General features: G+C 46.1%; 1 protein-coding gene across 1 annotated transcript in view; it reads left to right on the plus strand.

The window, feature by feature from the left end:
* Positions 1–20753, plus strand: part of nrxn3a (neurexin 3a) — a gene marked incomplete at its 5' end in the record, with an annotated part of 430723 nt that overhangs the window by 185102 nt on the left and 224868 nt on the right. The window contains 5 exons of the mRNA XM_079262315.1: positions 8994–9197; positions 10335–10361; positions 14079–14198; positions 14418–14538; positions 16920–17180. Coding sequence (XP_079118441.1) covers positions 8994–9197; positions 10335–10361; positions 14079–14198; positions 14418–14538; positions 16920–17180 — 733 coding nt within the window. The remainder of the gene's footprint in view (positions 1–8993; positions 9198–10334; positions 10362–14078; positions 14199–14417; positions 14539–16919; positions 17181–20753) is intronic.

The raw sequence follows: 20753 nt of genomic DNA on the forward strand, positions 1-20753 counted from the left end.
TGTAAACATATTATTTATATATATATATATATATATATATATATATATATATATATATATATACACACACACACACACACACACACAAAAAGTTAGGGATATTTGGCTTTCAGGTGAAATTTATGGAAAATGCAATATGTTCATGCTACAGTGATATATCATAAAAGTAAGACATTTAAGTAGAAGGATGCACTACTGATTTCCTCATCTCAAAAAATTCATTCAACACAAAAGGTAACAACAATGGTAGTTACACCACAACAAAAAACTTGAACGTCTCAATATCTGGTCAGGTGCCCTTGAGCATCAATTACAGCTTGACAACGACGTCTCATGCTGTTCACAAGGCAACTTATTGCCTGCTGAGGCATGGCATCCCACTCTTCTTGAAGGGCAGCCCTCAGGTCATTGAGGTTCTGGGGTGCAGGGTCTCGAGCCTCTACACGACGGCTCAGCTGATCCCACAGGTTTTCAATGGGATTCAGGTCTGGAGAGAGTGCAGGCCGTTCCATTTGAGGTCCACCAGTCTCCAACAGCCGTTCCCTGATGATGCGGCCTCGATGAGCAGGAGCATTGTCGTCCATGAAGATGAAATTAGGCCTGTGCTGTTCATGTAGGGGCACAATCACTGGATTAATGATGTTATTCAGGTAGTATGGGCTTGTCACTGTACCATTCACAAAGTGTAGGGCAGTTCTGTACCAAGTGGACACCCCTGCCCACACTGTAACACCGCCACCACCAAAAGCTGGCCTGGTGACAACAGTGGCTGATGCATAGCGCTCTCCCTGACGTCTCCAACATCGTTGCCGGCCATCATTTCTGCTCAGTGTGAATCGACTTTCATCAGAGAACAGCACTGAGGCCCACTGGTTCCTCGTCCAGCGTAAATGCTCCCTGGCCCATGCAAGACGATGATGCCTGTGCCTGGTGGTGTGGTCAGGTACCCGTGCAGGTCGTCTAGCACGCAGACCACGCTGATGGAAACGGTTTCCAATGGTCTGACGTGACACTTGGGTGCCTCTCACCTCTCTTAAACGTACCTGGAGTTGAGTGGCATTCATCATCCGGTTTCTCAGGGCAGTGTTCACAATGTAGCGGTCATCAGCACGGGATGTGGCCAAAGGACGTCCACTTCTAGGCCTTTCTGTGACTCTTCCAGTCTCTCCATATCTCTGTTGCAACCTGCTGATGACACTCTGTGAAGCTCAGTGGCCACTTCTGTCTGAGAACGTCCTGTTTGAAGCATCGCAATGGCAAGGGACTGTTGTTCCATTGTTAGGTGTCGTCTTGGTCTCATGATGTCAAAATGTGAACAGCATGATGAGGACAACTGTTTAAACACCAGCTCTAATTGAACCAGGACATTTATTGGTCAATTCAAGGATCACACACCTGCCGTGATTTTTGCCGTTAAGCTCCTTGTTAGAGAACAGCAACTTGTGCAAAATTTATTGAAACATTTAACAGTTGGACATGTGCATTTAAAAGCTTAGAGAAGATCACATTAAGTTCACCTGTACAGGTTTGAAGGCATTTTAGGCTTGTTGGGAAATTTCACCCAAAAGCTGAATATCCCTAACTTTTTGTGAATAGTATATATATATATATATATATATATATATATATATGTATGTGTGTGTATATATATATATATATATTATTTCTGATGTAAACATGTTTATTTCTGCTGTAAAGTTGGTATTTTTATAATTGGGCTCTATGGATATTTGCTTTAATAGAGTCTCTAGTGGATGAGTGGGAAACTGCAGTTTCTGGCTCCACTGTCAACCAGGTTGCTGCTAGATTGACACAGTTGGAAAGTAAAAAAGAAATAGAAAATGATGACAGGTTTTTAGGTTTCTTCATGAAAGAGCTATTTTTAAGTTTTCCTTGTATAATTTATTGGCATATTAATTTGGTTATTGGGTGGATTTTGATATTTCTGTATTTACTTTCAAACTTGGCAGTTTCGGTCCTTCATACCAGACCCTTTTTCATAAAAAAAATCCTTAAATCCATCCATTAGTTTTTGCGTAACGTTGCAAACAGGCAGAACGCTGGCAAAAACAACTAGCTCAACTTACGTGTTGTTGCTTAGCAACAGTAAACTAGCTGAGTCAAACCAGAAAGCAGTTTTCTGGTCATGATCTATAATTTATCTCTAACATCTGGTCAGGTGCCCAAAGTCTCTTCACTGGCTTCCGGTTGAACATCGTTCATTTTAAAATCCTGGTACTTACTTTCCAAGCCTGAGCTACAATGAGGATTTAGTTCGGCTCGAAGTCTGAGGTCGACCGGGAAGCACCTGTTAATGGCCCCACATACCCGCTTTAAAACTCGGGGAGACAGATCTTTTAATCCCCATCTCAGTTCAGGCATTTTCGCTCTGAAAAGACTCTGCTGTGTATTTATACTGTTGGGTTTTTTCCAAACGTTGCAGGTTTTCTCTGTTTTTATTGTTGTGAAGCACTTTGTGACCTCGTGTCTATATAAATAAAGTTCATCTTATCTATCTTATCTTACCTTTTAACCAGGTGATTTCTGCAACTCAGAAGCTTCAGCTACAACACAAGTTTTGTCTTGTCACCTAATGCTTCATGAGGAACCCTCCATTAGTTCAGTTATCGACCGATCACCTCCATGACTCCCCAAACAGTTTAATAAGAAGAGATGGAAACTCATTTCCATTTCTCTTCTTCTGATCAAACAGCCGCGTTCCCTCATTTTTCCTTTCCTTCATCCCACAACGCTTCATCTTTACCTCTGAATGGAGAAGTTTCAGGCCATCAGCGGGTCCATCTAGTCAGTAAAAGATATTTCATTAAATTATTTCAGCATGATGATCAGGAAATTTTATTTCCTTTATCTGAAATTCAGGCTTTTATGCTTTTTATATGGTGATTATTATTAAAATTCCAGCTTGAATCCATCGTTTTTATCAGAGAGCTGCTGTGAGACTGAGGTGAAGCTAAAGTTCTCTGATTCCACTGGAGACTCAAGCTGCAGGGACAAAGGAGGAGTTTGATGAGATAAAGCGGCAGGTTGTCGGTGAGGATTAGTTTAATGTATGCTGTGATGTCACAGCGTGGATGCATCATGTGACCTGCTGCCGTTTGTAGGGTGAAGCAGGAAAGTTCAGACGCTGGGATACTGAACCTTTCCTGTCAGACTGAAGGAGACGATGAGGACAGAAAAGGGTTTATCATCAGATGTATTGATCAGAACCGCAACCTGAATGAGGTTTTCAGCGCCGCTAGCGATTAGCTGTTAGCAGCGCTGAAAACACAAAACTCTGCTTGATAAAGAGATGAAGCATTTTTAAATGGAAATAATTGAAGGAAATTTCTTTTATTCACATGGAACAGAGTGAGAAACACACCTGCTGGACTTGCTGCTATAATGCAGGGAATAATCCGGTATGTGTTCGGACTCTGATGGCGTGGACTTGTGTGGTTTGGTCTTCCACTGCATCAGAGGGAGTTTGTGGTTTAAGCACATGAAGCTGATTTGCTCCATTAACCTGTTAGTGCAGTTTTACAGGGTCTGAGCAGCAGGCAAGCGCTGAGGTGGAGGCAGGAACCAATTTGCATTTATATACATCCCTGAATTTAAAATGAGACAAAGGTGTGGAGTTCCAGCTCAGCCATTTTAAGGCATGAAGGCATTACTCTCAGAAAAAGAAACTTCTCCTCATGAGACCAGTGTGCTTTTTATCAGAAGGAAACTGTGAATGTGGAGACAACGTTGGTTTAAAACTTCACCTTAAAGACTCTGCGGATCATCCTCAGTCCATCAGCAACGGCGGTGTGTAACTGTGACGGATGTGCGACCCTTCAGCTGGTCCAGGAGGTTTCCTCACGAGGATCCTCCTGGTCTGGGTCTGATCGGCGGGGTCGTTGGTTCTGCACTGCAGCCTTCTGGCTGTGGGTAGACCCTGGCCCGCCCCGGCCTGGGCGTTTCCTGTGTCTTCGTGGTCATTCCTGGGGCGGCTCCTAATGTCGACAGATCCTACAGGTATCGTTTACCTGGCAGCAGTGTCAAGCCAGACACAGACATAGAATCCTGAAGGATGTTTTATTTTGGTCAAGGGAAAGGTGGGGTTGTGTGTTTGGGCTGCGTGTGTGTGTGTGTCTAAGTGTGAAAAGGTTTTTATGTTGTTAAGCACTTTGAAATGTGCCTGTATGAAAAGGGCTATATAAATAAAGTTTGATTTGATTTACAATCCATAAATTAAAATAAATGTGTTTATTCAGAGACTCTAGATGGTAAATCCACCATTATTTATCACATCTTCATCACCATCACTACCATGTTGCTAAGAGACCTCTATTTTCACCTGGACATGATGATGAAGACACTTCCTGTCAGACTTTCCACCAATCAGAGAGCTTAAACTGACGGTAACGTCCAATCAGGAGCAGCCAAAGATCAACAAGTGATGAGAAAAGCAGGAAAATAATGATCCTCTATGGCTGGAATAAAGCCAGGAAGATGTTTGGGATGCAGCTGAGGTGGAGGTGCTGCAGTGAAGACAGCAGGTAGATAGTAGCAGGAAGACGTTTGGGATGCAGCTGAGGTGGAGGTGCTGCAGTGAAGACAGCAGGTAGATAGTAGCAGGAAGATGTTTGGGATGCAGCTGAGGTGGAGGTGCTGCAGTGAAGACAGCAGGTAGATAGTAGCAGGAAGATGTTTGGGATGCAGCTGAGGTGGAGGTGCTGCAGTGAGGACAGCAGGTAGATAGTAGCAGGAAGATGTTTGGGATGCAGCTGAGGTGGAGGTGCTGCAGTGAGGACAGCAGGTAGACAGTAGCAGGAAGACGTTTGGGATGCAGCTGAGGTGGAGGTGCTGCAGTGAAGACAGCAGGTAGATAGTAGCAGGAAGACGTTTGGGATGCAGCTGAGGTGGAGGTGCTGCAGTGAGGACAGCAGGTAGATAGTAGCAGGAAGACGTTTGGGATGCAGCTGAGGTGGAGGTGCAGCAGTGAGGACAGCAGGTAGATAGTAGCAGGAAGATGTTTGGGATGCAGCTGAGGTGGAGGTGCTGCAGTGAGGACAGCAGGTAGATAGTAGCAGGAAGATGTTTGGGATGCAGCTGAGGTGGAGGTGCTGCAGTGAGGACAGCAGGTAGATAGTAGCAGGAAGATGTTTGGGATGCAGCTGAGGTGGAGGTGCTGCAGTGAGGACAGCAGGTAGACAGTAGCAGGAAGACGTTTGGGATGCAGCTGAGGTGGAGGTGCTGCAGTGAAGACAGCAGGTAGATAGTAGCAGGAAGACGTTTGGGATGCAGCTGAGGTGGAGGTGCTGCAGTGAGGACAGCAGGTAGATAGTAGCAGGAAGACGTTTGGGATGCAGCTGAGGTGGAGGTGCAGCAGTGAGGACAGCAGGTAGACAGTAGCAGGAAGACGTTTGGGATGCAGCTGAGGTGGAGGTGCTGCAGTGAGGACAGCAGGTAGATAGTAGCAGGAAGACGTTTGGGATGCAGCTGAGGTGGAGGTGCTGCAGTGAGGACAGCAGGTAGATAGTAGCAGGAAGACGTTTGGGATGCAGCTGAGGTGGAGGTGCAGCAGTGAGGACAGCAGGTAGATAGTAGCAGGAAGATGTTTGGGATGCAGCTGAGGTGGAGGTGCTGCAGTGAGGACAGCAGGTAGACAGTAGCAGGAAGATGTTTGGGATGCAGCTGAGGTGGAGGTGCAGCAGTGAGGACAGCAGGTAGACAGTAGCAGGAAGATGTTTGGGATGCAGCTGAGGTGGAGGTGCTGCAGTGAGGACAGCAGGTAGACAGTAGCAGGAAGACGTGTGGAAACATGTATTCATATATATGAATACATTTTCCAAACTTAGCAAACAGCTGAGGGTTAAAGACGGCGCGTCAGCTGTTTTCATTGGTAATAAATGTGCATCTTTTGTTCCTGGAAAGTTCTGTCCCGGAAATGTCCGTCAGTCCTTTGGGAAACACTGAAACCCCCTGACATGCAGGTCGCCCCACTCAGACGCCGCTGCAAGCAGGAAATGTGAGAGTTAATCTGACAGCTCACATCAGAGCTGTAATGAGAAGTTAAATTGTGTTTATTACTGTGCTCCTGTAATTGGACACCTTGTCGATTACAAATCAGTCTTAGCCCCCCCCCCCCCCCCCCATACACACACACACCTACCACTCCTCTGACTAAACAGCCCTTTACTGCTGTGTCAGGCTCACGCACAGCAGATCACATTGTGGTATGGTGGGATTTACTGGAACGTTTGCTTCTCTGCACTGCTTATAAGCTGTAGTAAATACAGAAAGCTGCTGCTTTGTTTCTTTAGAAACTAATATTTTACAGCACAGAAACATCAATGATTGACCAAAATGATCCTATATTCCAGGATTTACACCTGCTTCTCATCAGCTCATGTTAACTGTCATTTCCCAAACGTGACCAAAAACCCAGAAACACTTTTTTAATATATTTTAAAAAGGGTTTTTCCTGCCTGCCCACTAAAGATTTATGTGCAAATGTCCAAACAGGAAAACACAAAGTTTCATTATCATCATGCTTTGACAACTTGCATCATTAAAATATGCAGAGATCTGAGTCCATGCTGGTTGGGATTGGCCCACTGCAATGCTCTCCTAGCTGGTGCGCCAAATTAAACAAAGTCCAGGCTCTTCTTCCTGTTAAACTGTCCGTCTTCTGACTGGAGCATGAATGTCTCCCCGAGACGTCAGCCGCTCTCCGTCGGCTTCTGTTCAGATGTTGGTGTTTACATATAAAACAGGAAACAGCATCATCTCTCCAAGCTGGATGTACCTGGACGTACACCGAGATACCGGCGCGATTATGTCTGTCCCCAAAGTCCATTAAAGTCCAGCTGGGGAGAGGACCTTTTTCTTTTTCTGGACTGGTTCCACCTTTGGACATGAGGCAGGGACGATCTCTTGGTGTTTTTACTTGTGTTAGTCAGTTTAATTACCTTTATAAAGAACAAGTGATTAGTTCTTGGGATTGATCCGGATCACCACCTGGACCCAGCAAGCATTCTTCACCATGAGGAGAGAGGGATGAATTTACTATTAGACTTGCCGGAGGTCTGCACTCTCTGTCTGCTTCCACTTACAATATTGTTTAACCTGCTTTATTTCATCCAACTTTCTATTTTTGCTTATTGGTTTTATCAGGATTAATATCAAGAAACCTTTATTCATCCCCGGGGGGAAATTCAATGACACTTTGATGGAAAGTGTTTTATAAAGAATCATCATAATAGATATCCTGCCTGTAGATGAAGGCTTTCCAGGAGGTCAGTGATGTCACACCGGCCTTCCTTCCTCCTGATGAGGACTTTGTTGATTGTTAGCTGATCAATAGGATGATATATTAGAAGTGTGAAAGTCTTGGTTGAAGGAGCTTTTCAGTACATTTTCTGTACCTTTTTATAGTTTAGCCCTAAAATTAACTGGTGCTCAGATGATTTAGAGCAGAAATCCTCAGCCGTCATTGGATGGTTCATTTTGCTCATTAGCACATAAAACACCCCACAGTTACCGTGCATTTAGAGGAGGGACTTAAAGACACATCATTGCTGCCATGGTTGGTGTTTTAGCTGAAAACGTTGCTAAATTAGCCTGTTTGTGTCGCTGCAGCTGTGAGAACAGGTGAGGTCAGAAAAACAAGATCTTCTCTGCTGTTAATCAGAAATTACTCAAAACTTTGCCTCCTTAGACCATCGGAGTCCAAAGTTGCTGTCGTGCAGAGTTTTGATGTTTCCTGCTCCAGAACATGAATCAGATGAATGTATTACATATTTGCACAAAACTTAAAGTTTTGAGGAGAATTGTTTAACTTGAACCAGGTGTGTTGGAGCAGGAAACATCTAAAACTTGCCGGATTGTAAGCCTCCAGGACCATGTCCTCTTTGGTTTTTGTTCTTCCTGTGGACAGATGGACTCTGTCTCCACCTGGTGGTCATTTTGTAGAAGCACAGCTACCACATCACTCAGCTGGACTGCAAAGGGACACTTAGAGGACACGTGATGCTTCAGCACATCATTACATCATTTATCACATTAAGTCATCGTGACAGGAAAGTAATCGCATCTGATCGATGTCAACGTGCAGCTCAGCGCTTGGTGAAGATGACGTGAAGGGGACACACAGTGGGTGGCCGTCGTGACCTAAAACCTAAAAATAATCTTTTTAAAAGATTTATTCTTCTTTTTAGATGAAAATATGATTCAGAAAAAAATGGAGAATTTGCACCATTCACACCATCTCCAAGTTTACCTTTTAAAGTATTAAATAGAAAACTTAAAACTAGAAATGATAGATCTCATGGTCCAACTTCCTGTTGGACCATAAATAATGAGATGACAGAGGAAGTGCTGAAGAGTCTCGCAGCATCCAGAAGCCTGAGAGGAACCTGCCTGCTCAACCAAGCAGCTGCTGGATAGAAAACATGTCGGTCGATAGGAAACAGAAGATTAAAGATGATTAAAGGATATGAGGCTAATCATGATATTTGTTGGAGTTAATGCACAGTGTGTGTTACTGCTGTGTGTTGTCACAGTGGTGCTGTTTCTGGACATAACGTGCAAAACACTGATTATTGAAGCTGTTATTGATGAACGGCTGGTGGACTAAATAAGTGCTGAACTTATCAAGCTTGTTCATTTAAACAAATATTTACTTTAAATTCTTCTTCAGTTTGAAGAATAAAAGCTGTCGGAACAGAAGCGTTACGTCTGCAGGTCCAGAACCAGCTGGAACCGGCCAGCCGCGTTTTCCGCCTCGCACTCGAAAACACAACAAACAAACAACCAGGACCGATTACCTGAGCAGGTGGGCGCCTCGGCGTGGAGCTCTCTGATTGGACGACGAGGTCGGCACGCCGCGTGTCGTCAGCGGGAGTCTGCAGAGCTGAGCGACCGGTTCCGGCGTGTTGGAGATCTGCAGGACGGACCTGGTTGTGACTCTGTAAACTCATGAACTGTGTTGTGTGGTCGTCACGCAGAGGCCTCCATCCTGTCCTACGACGGCAGCATGTACATGAAGGTGGTGATGCCGACCATCATGCACACGGAGGCGGAGGACGTGTCGCTGCGTTTCCGCTCCCAGCGGGCTTACGGCCTCCTCATGGCCACCACCTCCCAGGACTCGGCCGACACGCTCCGGCTGGAGCTGGACGGCAGCCGCGTCAAACTTACAGTCAACTTAGGTATCGTATGGCAGCTCCTCCCATGTGCCTCCACGCCACCTCCACCCTGAGGCGTTCGCTCTGCCATCCTCCTGTCCTGTTTGTGTCTCTCCATCTGTCCCTCGTCTCTGAGGTTTCCACCATCTGCATGGACACAAACGCTGATCTGAACTTTTCCGGTTTGGCTCCGCCCACATCCCTCAGCAGAAGCAGTCTGAGGTGACGAAGATGCGACCCACAGAGCTAACCTCAGTCTGTTTTCACTTTCCCACCTTCCTGCAGTGTTTTTCATCCGCTTTAATGGAACCGTGCGCTTTCTCAGCATCTCCTTTCCTTCCTCCACGCCTCCATTTCCCATCATGCTTTGTCTAAAGATGGTATTCACCCCTTCAAAGGCCTTAAGCCTGCGGCCCGTCAGGCGAACAGCCCGAGAACAGAGCCCAGCAAAACCTGCAGCTGGCTGCGACCCCACATCCAAAGTGCAAACCAAAGCTGCTTTCTGCAGAGCTTCCAGTAGCGGCTCTGAGCTGCTGTAGAGACAAACGGCAGGTTCTCTCGCCGACTTTCCCGCAGGAAGCTTCAATCTTCCTGGATTCTGGAGATTTAGCTCGGATGTAGCCTGACGTGGGGATCCGGTGCCTCTGCACGGTGCTGGTGCTGATTGGATCGTGGCTGTTTGCTCCCACTTTTCTGTTGCGGTTGACGACACATGAAACCACCAGCCACGTGGCGGCCGGCCCGCGCTCTGCTAACACCGCAAATATTCAGACCTTGTGCAAAGATTTGAGGCTCTGAAGCAGAAACTGAGCTGGAAATTGGACTTTTCAAACATGGAAACCTGAATCTGACGTGAGCTGTTGGTGTTGGGCTGGAAAAGCCACGTTGCTGGTACCACAAGCGGCCATTTTACTAACAAAAAATCTCCTAAACTTCAAAGTTTCAACTCAACAGAGAATAAACTGATTGTAGTTTTACACGCTGTGATGTAAGGTTAATTCCTCTGAATGATTTGGTGAAAGCTAACCGGACGAGAGGAATGAAATGGCTGCTGTGCTGCATGTGTACGTCCCCGGAAGGGTGGACTCTTTGTTTTTGGATGTCTGCAGCAGTAACCTTGAAGGATGCAATTTCATCTGTCATTTATTCTTCCCCATCTAGACTGTATCAGGATAAACTGTAACTCCAGTAAGTTAACACTCAAGTTTCATTTTGCTCTCTATGTTGATGGTTTGATGTTTTTCTTTTTTATCTGAATGTTGGTTCTGCAGCTACTTCTGCTTCCTTTTAACCTGGAAATTATGAGAGGATTTAGGATAATCAACCACAATAGATCCAAATGAAGTTAGATGGTGACCTCTGCTTTCTGCGCATGGACTTGTTTTCATATTCATAAATAGTAATCCTGACACATTTAATACAGAATAACACATGATGTGTTTTTATTTCACTTTTCTACAACTTTTCAGATAAAACAAATTGTAATTAGAGTTTGGCTGGAGAGCTACTGAAGTCCAGGACAGTCAGTCAAATATATTTATTCTGCATCTCAGATAAAAATGAAAAGAGAAACTCAGATGTTTTAGCATTTGATGGCAAACATGAGCTAATGGCAGCAACACGGTAAAAACATCAAATATCATCTACAGATTCATAGAATTAGAAGGAATCTCTGGATATGCGGGGCAAGACTGGACGCTGGTGATCTTTTGGTCCACATTAAAATACAAACAAACTGATAAACATCTGGAGAGAGAAGTTACACTTCATCAGCTTAATTATCAAAGTAGTCAATAAAATGTTTGGACATAACAGAAAAATCTGAGAAAAAATTTTCCTGATTGTCAAAATGTGAAGACATCAATTTCCCTGCATCTTATATCGAAGATTCAGACAATTAGAATGAATCTCTGTAAGCACAGGACAAGCCTGCATTCTGGTGACTTTCTGCAGTAAAAACAGACAGGATTCTCTACTGGAAACCAGTGCATGGATCAGGAAGCTTCCAGAAACCAGTGTGAACCCAGTTCATGCAGGTTAAAGCTCCATCATATGTGAAGAGGATCCAGAAACACGCCGTCTTCTCTGGACCAAAGCTCATTTAAAATGTGGAAACCTGGATGAAGATGTGGAATAGTTTGTGGACAGCATGGACGGCGTGTCCTGCAGACTAAAGAGGAGAGGGAGCATCCAGCTTGTTATCAGCCTGCATCTCTGATGGGTGCTAAACATCACCTTGCAACTCTTTTCTAAATAACACATGCTAACAGACGCTAACAATGCTAAATGTGCCCCTGGAACTCCTTTTTACAGATGTACCTCCATCAGGACCAGAACCAGGAGGGAAAACCTCCATCAGGACCAGAACCAGGAGGGAAAACCTCCATCAGGACCAGAACCAGGAGGGAAAACCTCCATCAGGACCAGAACCAGGAGGGAAAACCTCCATCAGGACCAGAACCAGGAGGGAAGACCTCCATCAGGACCAGAACCAGGAGGGAAAACCTCCATCAGGACCAGAACCAGGAGGGAAAACCTCCATCAGGACCAGAACCAGGAGGGAAAACCTCCATCAGGACCAGAACCAGGAGGGAAAACCTCCATCTGGACCAGAACCAGGAGGGAAAACCTCCATCAGGACCAGAACCAGGAGGGAAAACCTCCATCAGGACCAGAACCAGGAAGGAAAACCTCCATCAGGACCAGAACCAGGAAGGAAAACCTCCATCAGGACCAGAACCAGGAGGGAAAACCTCCATCAGGACCAGAACCAGGAGGGAAAACCTCCATCAGGACCAGAACCAGGAAGGAAAACCTCCATCAGGACCAGAACCAGGAGGGAAAACCTCCATCAGGACCAGAACCAGGAGGGAAAACCTCCATCAGGACCAGAACCAGGAAGGAAAACCTCCATCAGGACCAGAACCAGGAGGGAAAACCTCCATCAGGACCAGAACCAGGAGGGAAAACCTCCATCAGGACCAGAACCAGGAGGGAAAACCTCCATCAGGACCAGAACCAGGAGGGAAAACCTCCATCAGGACCAGAACCAGGAGGGAAAACCTCCATCAGGACCAGAACCAGGAGGGAAAACCTCCATCAGGACCAGAACCAGGAGGGAAAACCTCCATCTGGACCAGAACCAGGAGGGAAAACCTCCATCAGGACCAGAACCAGGAGGGAAAACCTCCATCAGGACCAGAACCAGGAAGGAAAACCTCCATCAGGACCAGAACCAGGAAGGAAAACCTCCATCAGGACCAGAACCAGGAGGGAAAACCTCCATCAGGACCAGAACCAGGAGGGAAAACCTCCATCAGGACCAGAACCAGGAAGGAAAACCTCCATCAGGACCAGAACCAGGAGGGAAGACCTCCATCAGGACCAGAACCAGGAGGGAAAACCTCCATCAGGACCAGAACCAGGAGGGAAAACCTCCATCAGGACCAGAACCAGGAGGAAAAACCTCCATCAGGACCAGAACCAGGAGGGAAAACCTCCATCAGGACCAGAACCAGGAGGGAAAACCTCCATCAGGACCAGAACCAGGAGGAAAAACCTCCATCAGGACCAGAACCAGGAGGGAAAACCTCCATCAGGACCAGAACCAGGAGGGAAAACCTCCATCAGGACCAGAACCAGGAGGGAAAACCTCCATCAGGACCAGAACCAGGAGGGAAGACCTCCATCAGGACCAGAACCAGGAGGGAAAACCTCCATCAGGACCAGAACCAGGAGGGAAAACCTCCATCAGGACCAGAACCAGGAGGGAAAACCTCCATCAGGACCAGAACCAGGAGGGAAAAACCTCCATCAGGACCAGAACCAGGAGGGAAAACCTCCATCAGGACCAGAACCAGGAGGGAAAACCTCCATCAGGACCAGAACCAGGAGGGAAAACCTCCATCAGGACCAGAACCAGGAGGGAAAACCTCCATCAGGACCAGAACCAGGAGGGAAAACCTCCATCAGGACCAGAACCAGGAGGGAAAACCTCCATCAGGACCAGAACCAGGAAGGAAAACCTCCATCAGGACCAGAACCAGGAAGGAAAACCTCCATCAGGACCGGAACCAGGAAGGAAAACCTCCATCAGGACCAGAACCAGGAGGGAAAACCTCCATCAGGACCGGAACCAGGAAGGAAAACCTCCATCAGGACCGGAAGTTCAGTTTAGAAAACTTTATTTGCACCCTGATGGCATTTCAGTTTGACAAGCCTTTAACCCAAAATTTGTTTAAAAATATCAAATTAAATTAAATCCATTTTCTTAACCGCTTGTTCCAGTTCAGGGTTGCTGGAAGCTGGAGTCTCTCCCAGCAATCACTGGGCGAGAGGCAGAAACATCTGGACCGGTCCCCGTCCATCACAGAGACAAACATCTATTCTACACGCTGCTAGAGACAATGACAGAGTAACCAGTTAACCAGTTAACCCAACATGGTGTGTGGATGGTGGGAGGAAGCCAGAGAACCCACACATACACGTGGAGAACATGCACACAGAAAGACCACCTTTTAAACCAAATAACTGAAAACAAAAAACTAAAAAATATATATTTTTAACGTTAATAAAGATTCAGGATAGATTCAGGATAAATAAATGATTTCATCAGAGAAGAAGGTTAAACAGATTCTTCTGGATTAAAGTTTAAACATGAACCTTCGGTGAATGATAGCAACCTTCCTTCCTTCTTGCAGCTTATTGGTCTGATTTATGATGTATTTTGCATTTTCACTGTAATTTCCTGACTTGACCAAACCTTTGTTTCCCAAATCCCTTCTCAAAGTAATTTCACGGCCGTTTTCAGAGCAAAATTGGCGTAAATGAGCAGCTGGAGGGAAAACAAAGGTTTGGTTTGAGGCTCAGCGTGTGCTTAACTTTGTGACTGACCATTGTTCTCAGGCAAGGGACCGGAGACCCTGTATGCCGGGCAAAAGCTCAATGATAATGAATGGCATACAGTGCGTGTGGTGCGTCGCGGCAAAACCTACAAGCTAACGGTTGACGATGATGTAGCAGAAGGTACTTACCTGCATCACCTGGACATGTTGTCAGTGTGTAAATGCACCTTGCTGGGGTTTGTTGAAGCTATGAAGCCTGTAGTGACATTTCATCTAATTCTGTTGATGTAATTTTCTCCTTAAATCAGCCCTTTTGTGTTAGTGTCAGACAGTGTTCTCTTTTCTTTTCGTTTTTTTGTCTTTGTTTTCAACCCATCCCCTCCACCCTGCCCGTCTCCAGGCCAAATGGTGGGCGATCACACTCGACTGGAGTTCCACAACATCGAAACCGGCACCATGACCGAGCGCAAATTCGTTTCCACCATCCCATCCAGTTTCATCGGCCACCTGCAAAGCCTCAGGTACACTTTACCCCCAGGTTCCCCCGCAGCTCCACCAGGTGGACCAACGCCTGTACGTCACTTCATATTCATCAGTAGCTCCGCTACCAGTAGTTTTTCCAAAGTAACAGCAATCTAAAATGTCTGCAAGTAGCCAGGTAACCAGCTAGCCAGGTAGTCAGGTAACCAGCTAACCAGGTAAACAGGTAGTTGGTTCGCCAGGTATTCAGGTAACCAGGTAGACAGTGACCCAGGTAACCAGGTCATCAGGTAACCAGCCAGCCAACCAGGTAGTCAGGTTGCCAGGTAGTCAGGTAACAGCTTGCCAGGTAACCAGCTAGCAAGGTAACCAGGAAACTGGGTAGTCAGGTAACCAGGTCATCCGGTTACCAGGTAGCCAGAAAGTCAGGTAACCAGGTAACTAGGTAGCCAGGTAACCAGCTAGCCATGTAGCCAGGTAGTCAGGTAACCAGCTTGCAAGGTAGTCATGTAACCAGCTAGCCATGTAGCCAGGTAGACAACGAGCCAGGTAACCAGCTAGCCGAGTATCCAGGTGGTCAGGTAACATTGTTTCAGGCTGCTATGGGGGACTCTTCGCGGCTCTTCTCCCTAATTTTTCTGACTAATTCCTAGTAAAACTTCATCTGAAATGAACTGGTCACGTGACCCCTCACGGGGAGATTTTAAAGTGAAAAAAGTGTTCCTGTTACACCTTAAAAATAAACTTTTATATGGACGTGTCTGAAAAACTTCCTTATGAGAGCGTATAAATGTGTTAGCTACTTTTCGCTTTCAGTAACTGGGGGGTGATGGAAACACCAGGAAAGCAGGAAAATAATTATCCTCTATGGCTGGAATAAAGCCAAGAAGATGTTTGGGATGCAGCTGAGGTGGAGGTGCAGCAGTGAGGACAGCAGGTAGATAGTAGCAGGAAGACGTGTGGAAACATGGAAACTGTGTGTGTGTGTTTCAGACATGAGAGAATGATGTGCAGATGATTAAAGGCTTGGTCACTGCTGATCTATGTGTGTTATTTCTGCAAACTTCTGGTTTCTCTGTATCAAATCAAATCAAATCAAAGATACTTTATTCATCCCCGAGGGGAAATTCAGAGTTCAAGCCAGCTGGTCCAAGGTTTGACATACAGACATGTAACATTCATTACAAAAGAGTAATACTGGACTGAGCTGAAAACTTAGGCCCTGCAGCCAGTTTTACCGGCCCCGCCTTATAACAGGTAAGAACAGATACATTAGGATCATAGGGGGTTAAGGGAAAAAAGGTCATGTAACTCCGGGCTTGCTACAAATAATGCAGAGAAGAAAACCTCATACACTGAAGCGCAAACTCAAACAAGACACACAAAGTCCAGGGAGGCGGTGAGTCATGTGGGAGGGGACTGGGGGTGGTTGAGGAGGGGGACAGAGCGTCTATGAACATTTCCTCTTCTGTTCTCAGGGGGGTTGCACCAGCCCAAGGCCGCTGGGAAGCTGAATCCAGATAAGATTGTTGTTTGGGTTCCAGGCGAGGAAAACAATTTACCCTCGGCCTTGAGTCCATAGCTGATCTCAGGCAGGCAGCTCCAGACAGCCGAATGGGGGGGTCAGTTTCCACCGATTCTAGCAGACATCTTCTCCATGTTGTTATCGATTCTACGGACCAGCTCCGGGACCTGTGTGGACCAGACTGGCATCCTGCTTATGGTTGAGTCCGGTCAACACAACAGTCTGTGCACTGCTAGCTCGGCCCATACCGTTGCAGAATTCTGGCAGCCTGCCAGTTGTTGCCAGAATCTCACAGGTCTTCAGGTAGATCAGGACTCCACCAGCGCCAATCAGCAGAATCCCAATCACCAATAATCCAAAGATGTAAACATCCTCCACGTCCTCAGAGGACAGAACCGCCAGACACATCGGTCTCCACCTGGTCCATGAGTCCTGAACGTATCCAGCCGGAAGTGTCCCCTCAGGACATGTGGGCTCCCCTCTGCCCGATCTTCAGGTTGAGAAAATTTGATCAATGGCGTTGAGAGACCCGCCGATCAGATCCATGATGTAAATTCGAGTAAAGAGATGTAAAAAGAGGCTCCGAGTCAGACAGGACCAAGTCGCAGGCCAGAGTGGGAGGGGAGGAAACAGGATCAAAAGACAAAGCGTCCGCCTTCACTGAGAGCAGGAGCTTTATCTGTTCATACATTCATTTTACATCATTTTAGCCTCAGAATCTGACAGCTGAGGATGAAAACATCACATCTGATACTGGCTGGGAGGAAAAGCTCCAGTTGTGTTTAGTTTGTAGCTTTATGTTAAATAAAACCACAAATGGTAAAAAGTAAAAAAAAAATTAAAAAACATTTCAGGGTTTGGGTAAATGTGTCATACACCTCTATTCTTCTTCCTTAGATTTAACGGCATGCTCTACATTGACTTGTGCAAGAACGGCGACATTGATTATTGCGAGCTCAACGCTCGCTTTGGCGTTCGTTCCATCATCGCAGACCCCGTCACCTTCAAGTCTAAGAGCAGCTATCTGAGCCTAGCCACCCTGCAGGCCTACACATCCATGCACCTCTTCTTCCAGTTCAAGACCACCTCCCCAGACGGCTTCATCCTCTTCAACTCTGGAGACGGCAACGACTTCATTGCAGTAGAACTGGTTAAAGGGTGAGTTTCAGGAAGGAAACCTGGGAAGTTTAACATAGGCCCTCTCTTTCTAGTGCTGGAATGTGAAGCTACTCTGGTTTCCAGGACGTATTGAACCATTCAAGCTGGTAGAAATATTATATTTTATAACAGGCCTCTAGAGTGCAACCAGTTTGCTCACAATTGTCACCAAGTGTTTCAGTTATACAGTTTGTTCTGCTTTTATCCAAAGCGACGTGTGTCTGAGAAGTCATCGGTTAACCTAACATGTCTGAATGGTGGGAGAACCTGGATAGCACCCACACGTACATGGGGAGAGTATGGAAACCCCACATGGCAAGGCGACCGTTCACCTCCCCCTCCCCAGCCGAGACTCAAACAAGTAACCTTTTCGTTGTGTATGACACGTGTAGTTAAAGATACACTTAAGTTGTCTGTAGTTCCATTTGTCTGGGCGGTACCAAAGGTGAAGACTTTAAACGTGACAATTCAGTTTGTACCACCGTGCGAACTTCTGACTTGTCGTAACACGTTTGTACCATAACGCAAACTTCCGACCTGTCGTAAAATGTTTGTACCACCACGCAAACTTCCGACTTGTTGTAAAACGTTTGTACCATAACGCAAACTTCCGACTTGTCGTAAAACGTTTGTACCACCACGCAAACTTCAGACTTGTCGTAAAACGTTTGTACCACCACCAATGTTTGTACCACCACACAACTTCCGACCTGTCGTAAAATGTTTGTACCACCACGCAACTTCCGACCTGTCGTAAAATGTTTGTACTACCACGCAAATTTCCGACCTGTCGTAAAATGTTTGTACCACCACGCAAACTTCAGACTTGTCGTAAAACGTTTGTACCACCACGCAAACTTCCGACCTGTCGTAAAATGTTTGTACCACCACGCAAATTTCCGACCTGTCGTAAAACATTTGTACCACCACGCAACTTCCGACCTGTCGTAAAATGTTTGTACCACCACGCAACTTCCGACCTGTCGTAAAACGTTTGTACCACCACGCAACTTCCGACCTGTCGTAAAATGTTTGTACTACCACGCAAATTTCCGACCTGTCGTAAAATGTTTGTACTACCACGCAAATTTCCGACCTGTTGTAAAATGTTTGTACCACCACGCAAACTTCCGACCTGTCGTAAAATGTTTGTACCACCACGCAAACTTCCGACCTGTCGTAAAACGTTTGTACCACCACGCAAACTTCCGACCTGTCGTAAAATGTTTGTACCACCACGCAAACGTCCGACCTGTCGTAAAATGTTTGTACCACCACGCAAACGTCCGACCTGTCGTAAAATGTTTGTACCACCACGCAAACTTCCGACCTGTCGTAAAATGTTTGTACCACCACGCAAACGTCCGACCTGTCGTAAAATGTTTGTACCACCACGCAAACGTCCGACCTGTCGTAAAATGTTTGTACCACCACGCAAACTTCCGACCTGTCGTAAAACGTTTGTACCACCACGCAAACTTCCGACCTGTCGTAAAATGTTTGTACCACCACGCAAACGTCCGACCTGTCGTAAAATGTTTGTACCACCACGCAAACTTCCGACCTGTCGTAAAACGTTTGTACCACCACGCAACTTCCGACCTGTCGTAAAACGTTTGTACCACCACGCAACTTCCGACCTGTCGTAAAATGTTTGTACCACCACGCAAACCTCCGACCTGTCGTAAAATGTTTGTACCACCACGCAAACTTCCGACTTGTCGTAAAACGTTTGTACCACCACGCAACTTCCGACCTGTCGTAAAATGTTTGTACCATCACGCAACTTCTGACCTGTCGTAAAACGTTTGTACCACCACGCAACTTCCGACCTGTCGTAAAACGTTTGTACCATAACGCAAACTTCCGACTTGTCGTAAAACGTTTGTACCACCACGCAACTTCCGACCTGTCGTAAAATGTTTGTACGACCACGCAAATTTCCGACCTGTCGTAAAATGTTTGTACCACCACGCAAACTTCAGACTTGTCGTAAAACGTTTGTACCACCACGCAAACTTCCGACCTGTCGTAAAATGTTTGTACCACCACGCAAATTTCCGACCTGTCGTAAAACGTTTGTACCACCACGCAACTTCCGACCTGTCGTAAAATGTTTGTACCACCACGCAACTTCCGACCTGTCGTAAAATGTTTGTACCACCACACAACTTCCGACCTGTCGTAAAATGTTTGTACCACCACGCAACTTCTGACCTGTCGTAAAATGTTTGTACCACCACGCAAACCTCCGACCTGTCGTAAAATGTTTGTACCACCACGCAAACTTCCGACCTGTCGTAAAATGTTTGTACCACCACACAACTTCCGACCTGTTGTAAAATGTTTGTACCATCACGCAACTTCTGACCTGTCGTAAAACGTTTGTACCACCACGCAACTTCCGACCTGTCGTAAAACGTTTGTACCATAACGCAAACTTCCGACTTGTCGTAAAACGTTTGTACCACCACGCAACTTCCGACCTGTCGTAAAATGTTTGTACCATCACGCAACTTCTGACCTGTCGTAAAACGTTTGTACCACCACGCAACTTCCGACCTGTCGTAAAACGTTTGTACCATAACGCAAACTTCCGACTTGTCGTAAAACGTTTGTACCACCACGCAACTTCCGACCTGTCGTAAAATGTTTGTACTACCACGCAAACTTCCGACCTGTCGTAAAACGTTTGTACCACCACGCAACCTCCGACCTGTCGTAAAACGTTTGTACCACCACGCAACTTCCGACCTCTCGTAAAACGTTTGTACCATAACGCAAACTTCCGACTTGTCGTAAAACGTTTGTACCACCACGCAACCTCCGACCTGTCGTAAAATGTTTGTACCACCACGCAAACCTTCGACCTGTCGTAAAATGTTTGTACCACCACGCAACTTCCGACCTGTCGTAAAATGTTTGTACCACCACGCAACTTCCGACCTGTCGTAAAATGTTTGTACCACCACGCAAACTTCCGACCTGTCGTAAAACGTTTGTACCACCACGCAACCTCCGACCTGTCGTAAAATGTTTGTACCACCACGCAACTTCCGACCTGTCGTAAAATGTTTGTACCACCACGCAAACTTCCGACCTGTCGTAAAATGTTTGTACCACCACGCAAACTTCCGACCTGTCGTAAAATGTTTGTACCACCACGCAACTTCCGACCTGTCGTAAAACGCTTGTACCACCACGCAACTTCCGACCTGTCGTAAAATGTTTGTACCACCACCCAACTTCCGACCTGTCGTAAGATGTTTGTACCACCACGTAAACTTAGTAAATGCTCCGCCCACACCGTTGCAGATACCTGCCGCATCCTTTCATCTGGTCAAACATACAACATGTCTGTAATTACATTCTGACTAGGCAGATTGAGGGTAATCAATATCTCCGATGCGAGGTATCTCTAATTTAAATCCCTTTCAAGACATCTACAACCTAATTACAGATATCTGAAATATGACAATCCATAATCCCAGTTAGAGATTTCTACAAAATTATTTTGATTAGTCATAATTCCAGTTCAAGATATCGGCGGTCTAATTCTGGCTAGGTGAATCT

This window comes from Telmatherina bonti (genome assembly GCF_933228915.1).
Source record: "Telmatherina bonti genome assembly, chromosome: 22".
NCBI lineage: Eukaryota > Metazoa > Chordata > Actinopteri > Atheriniformes > Telmatherinidae > Telmatherina > Telmatherina bonti.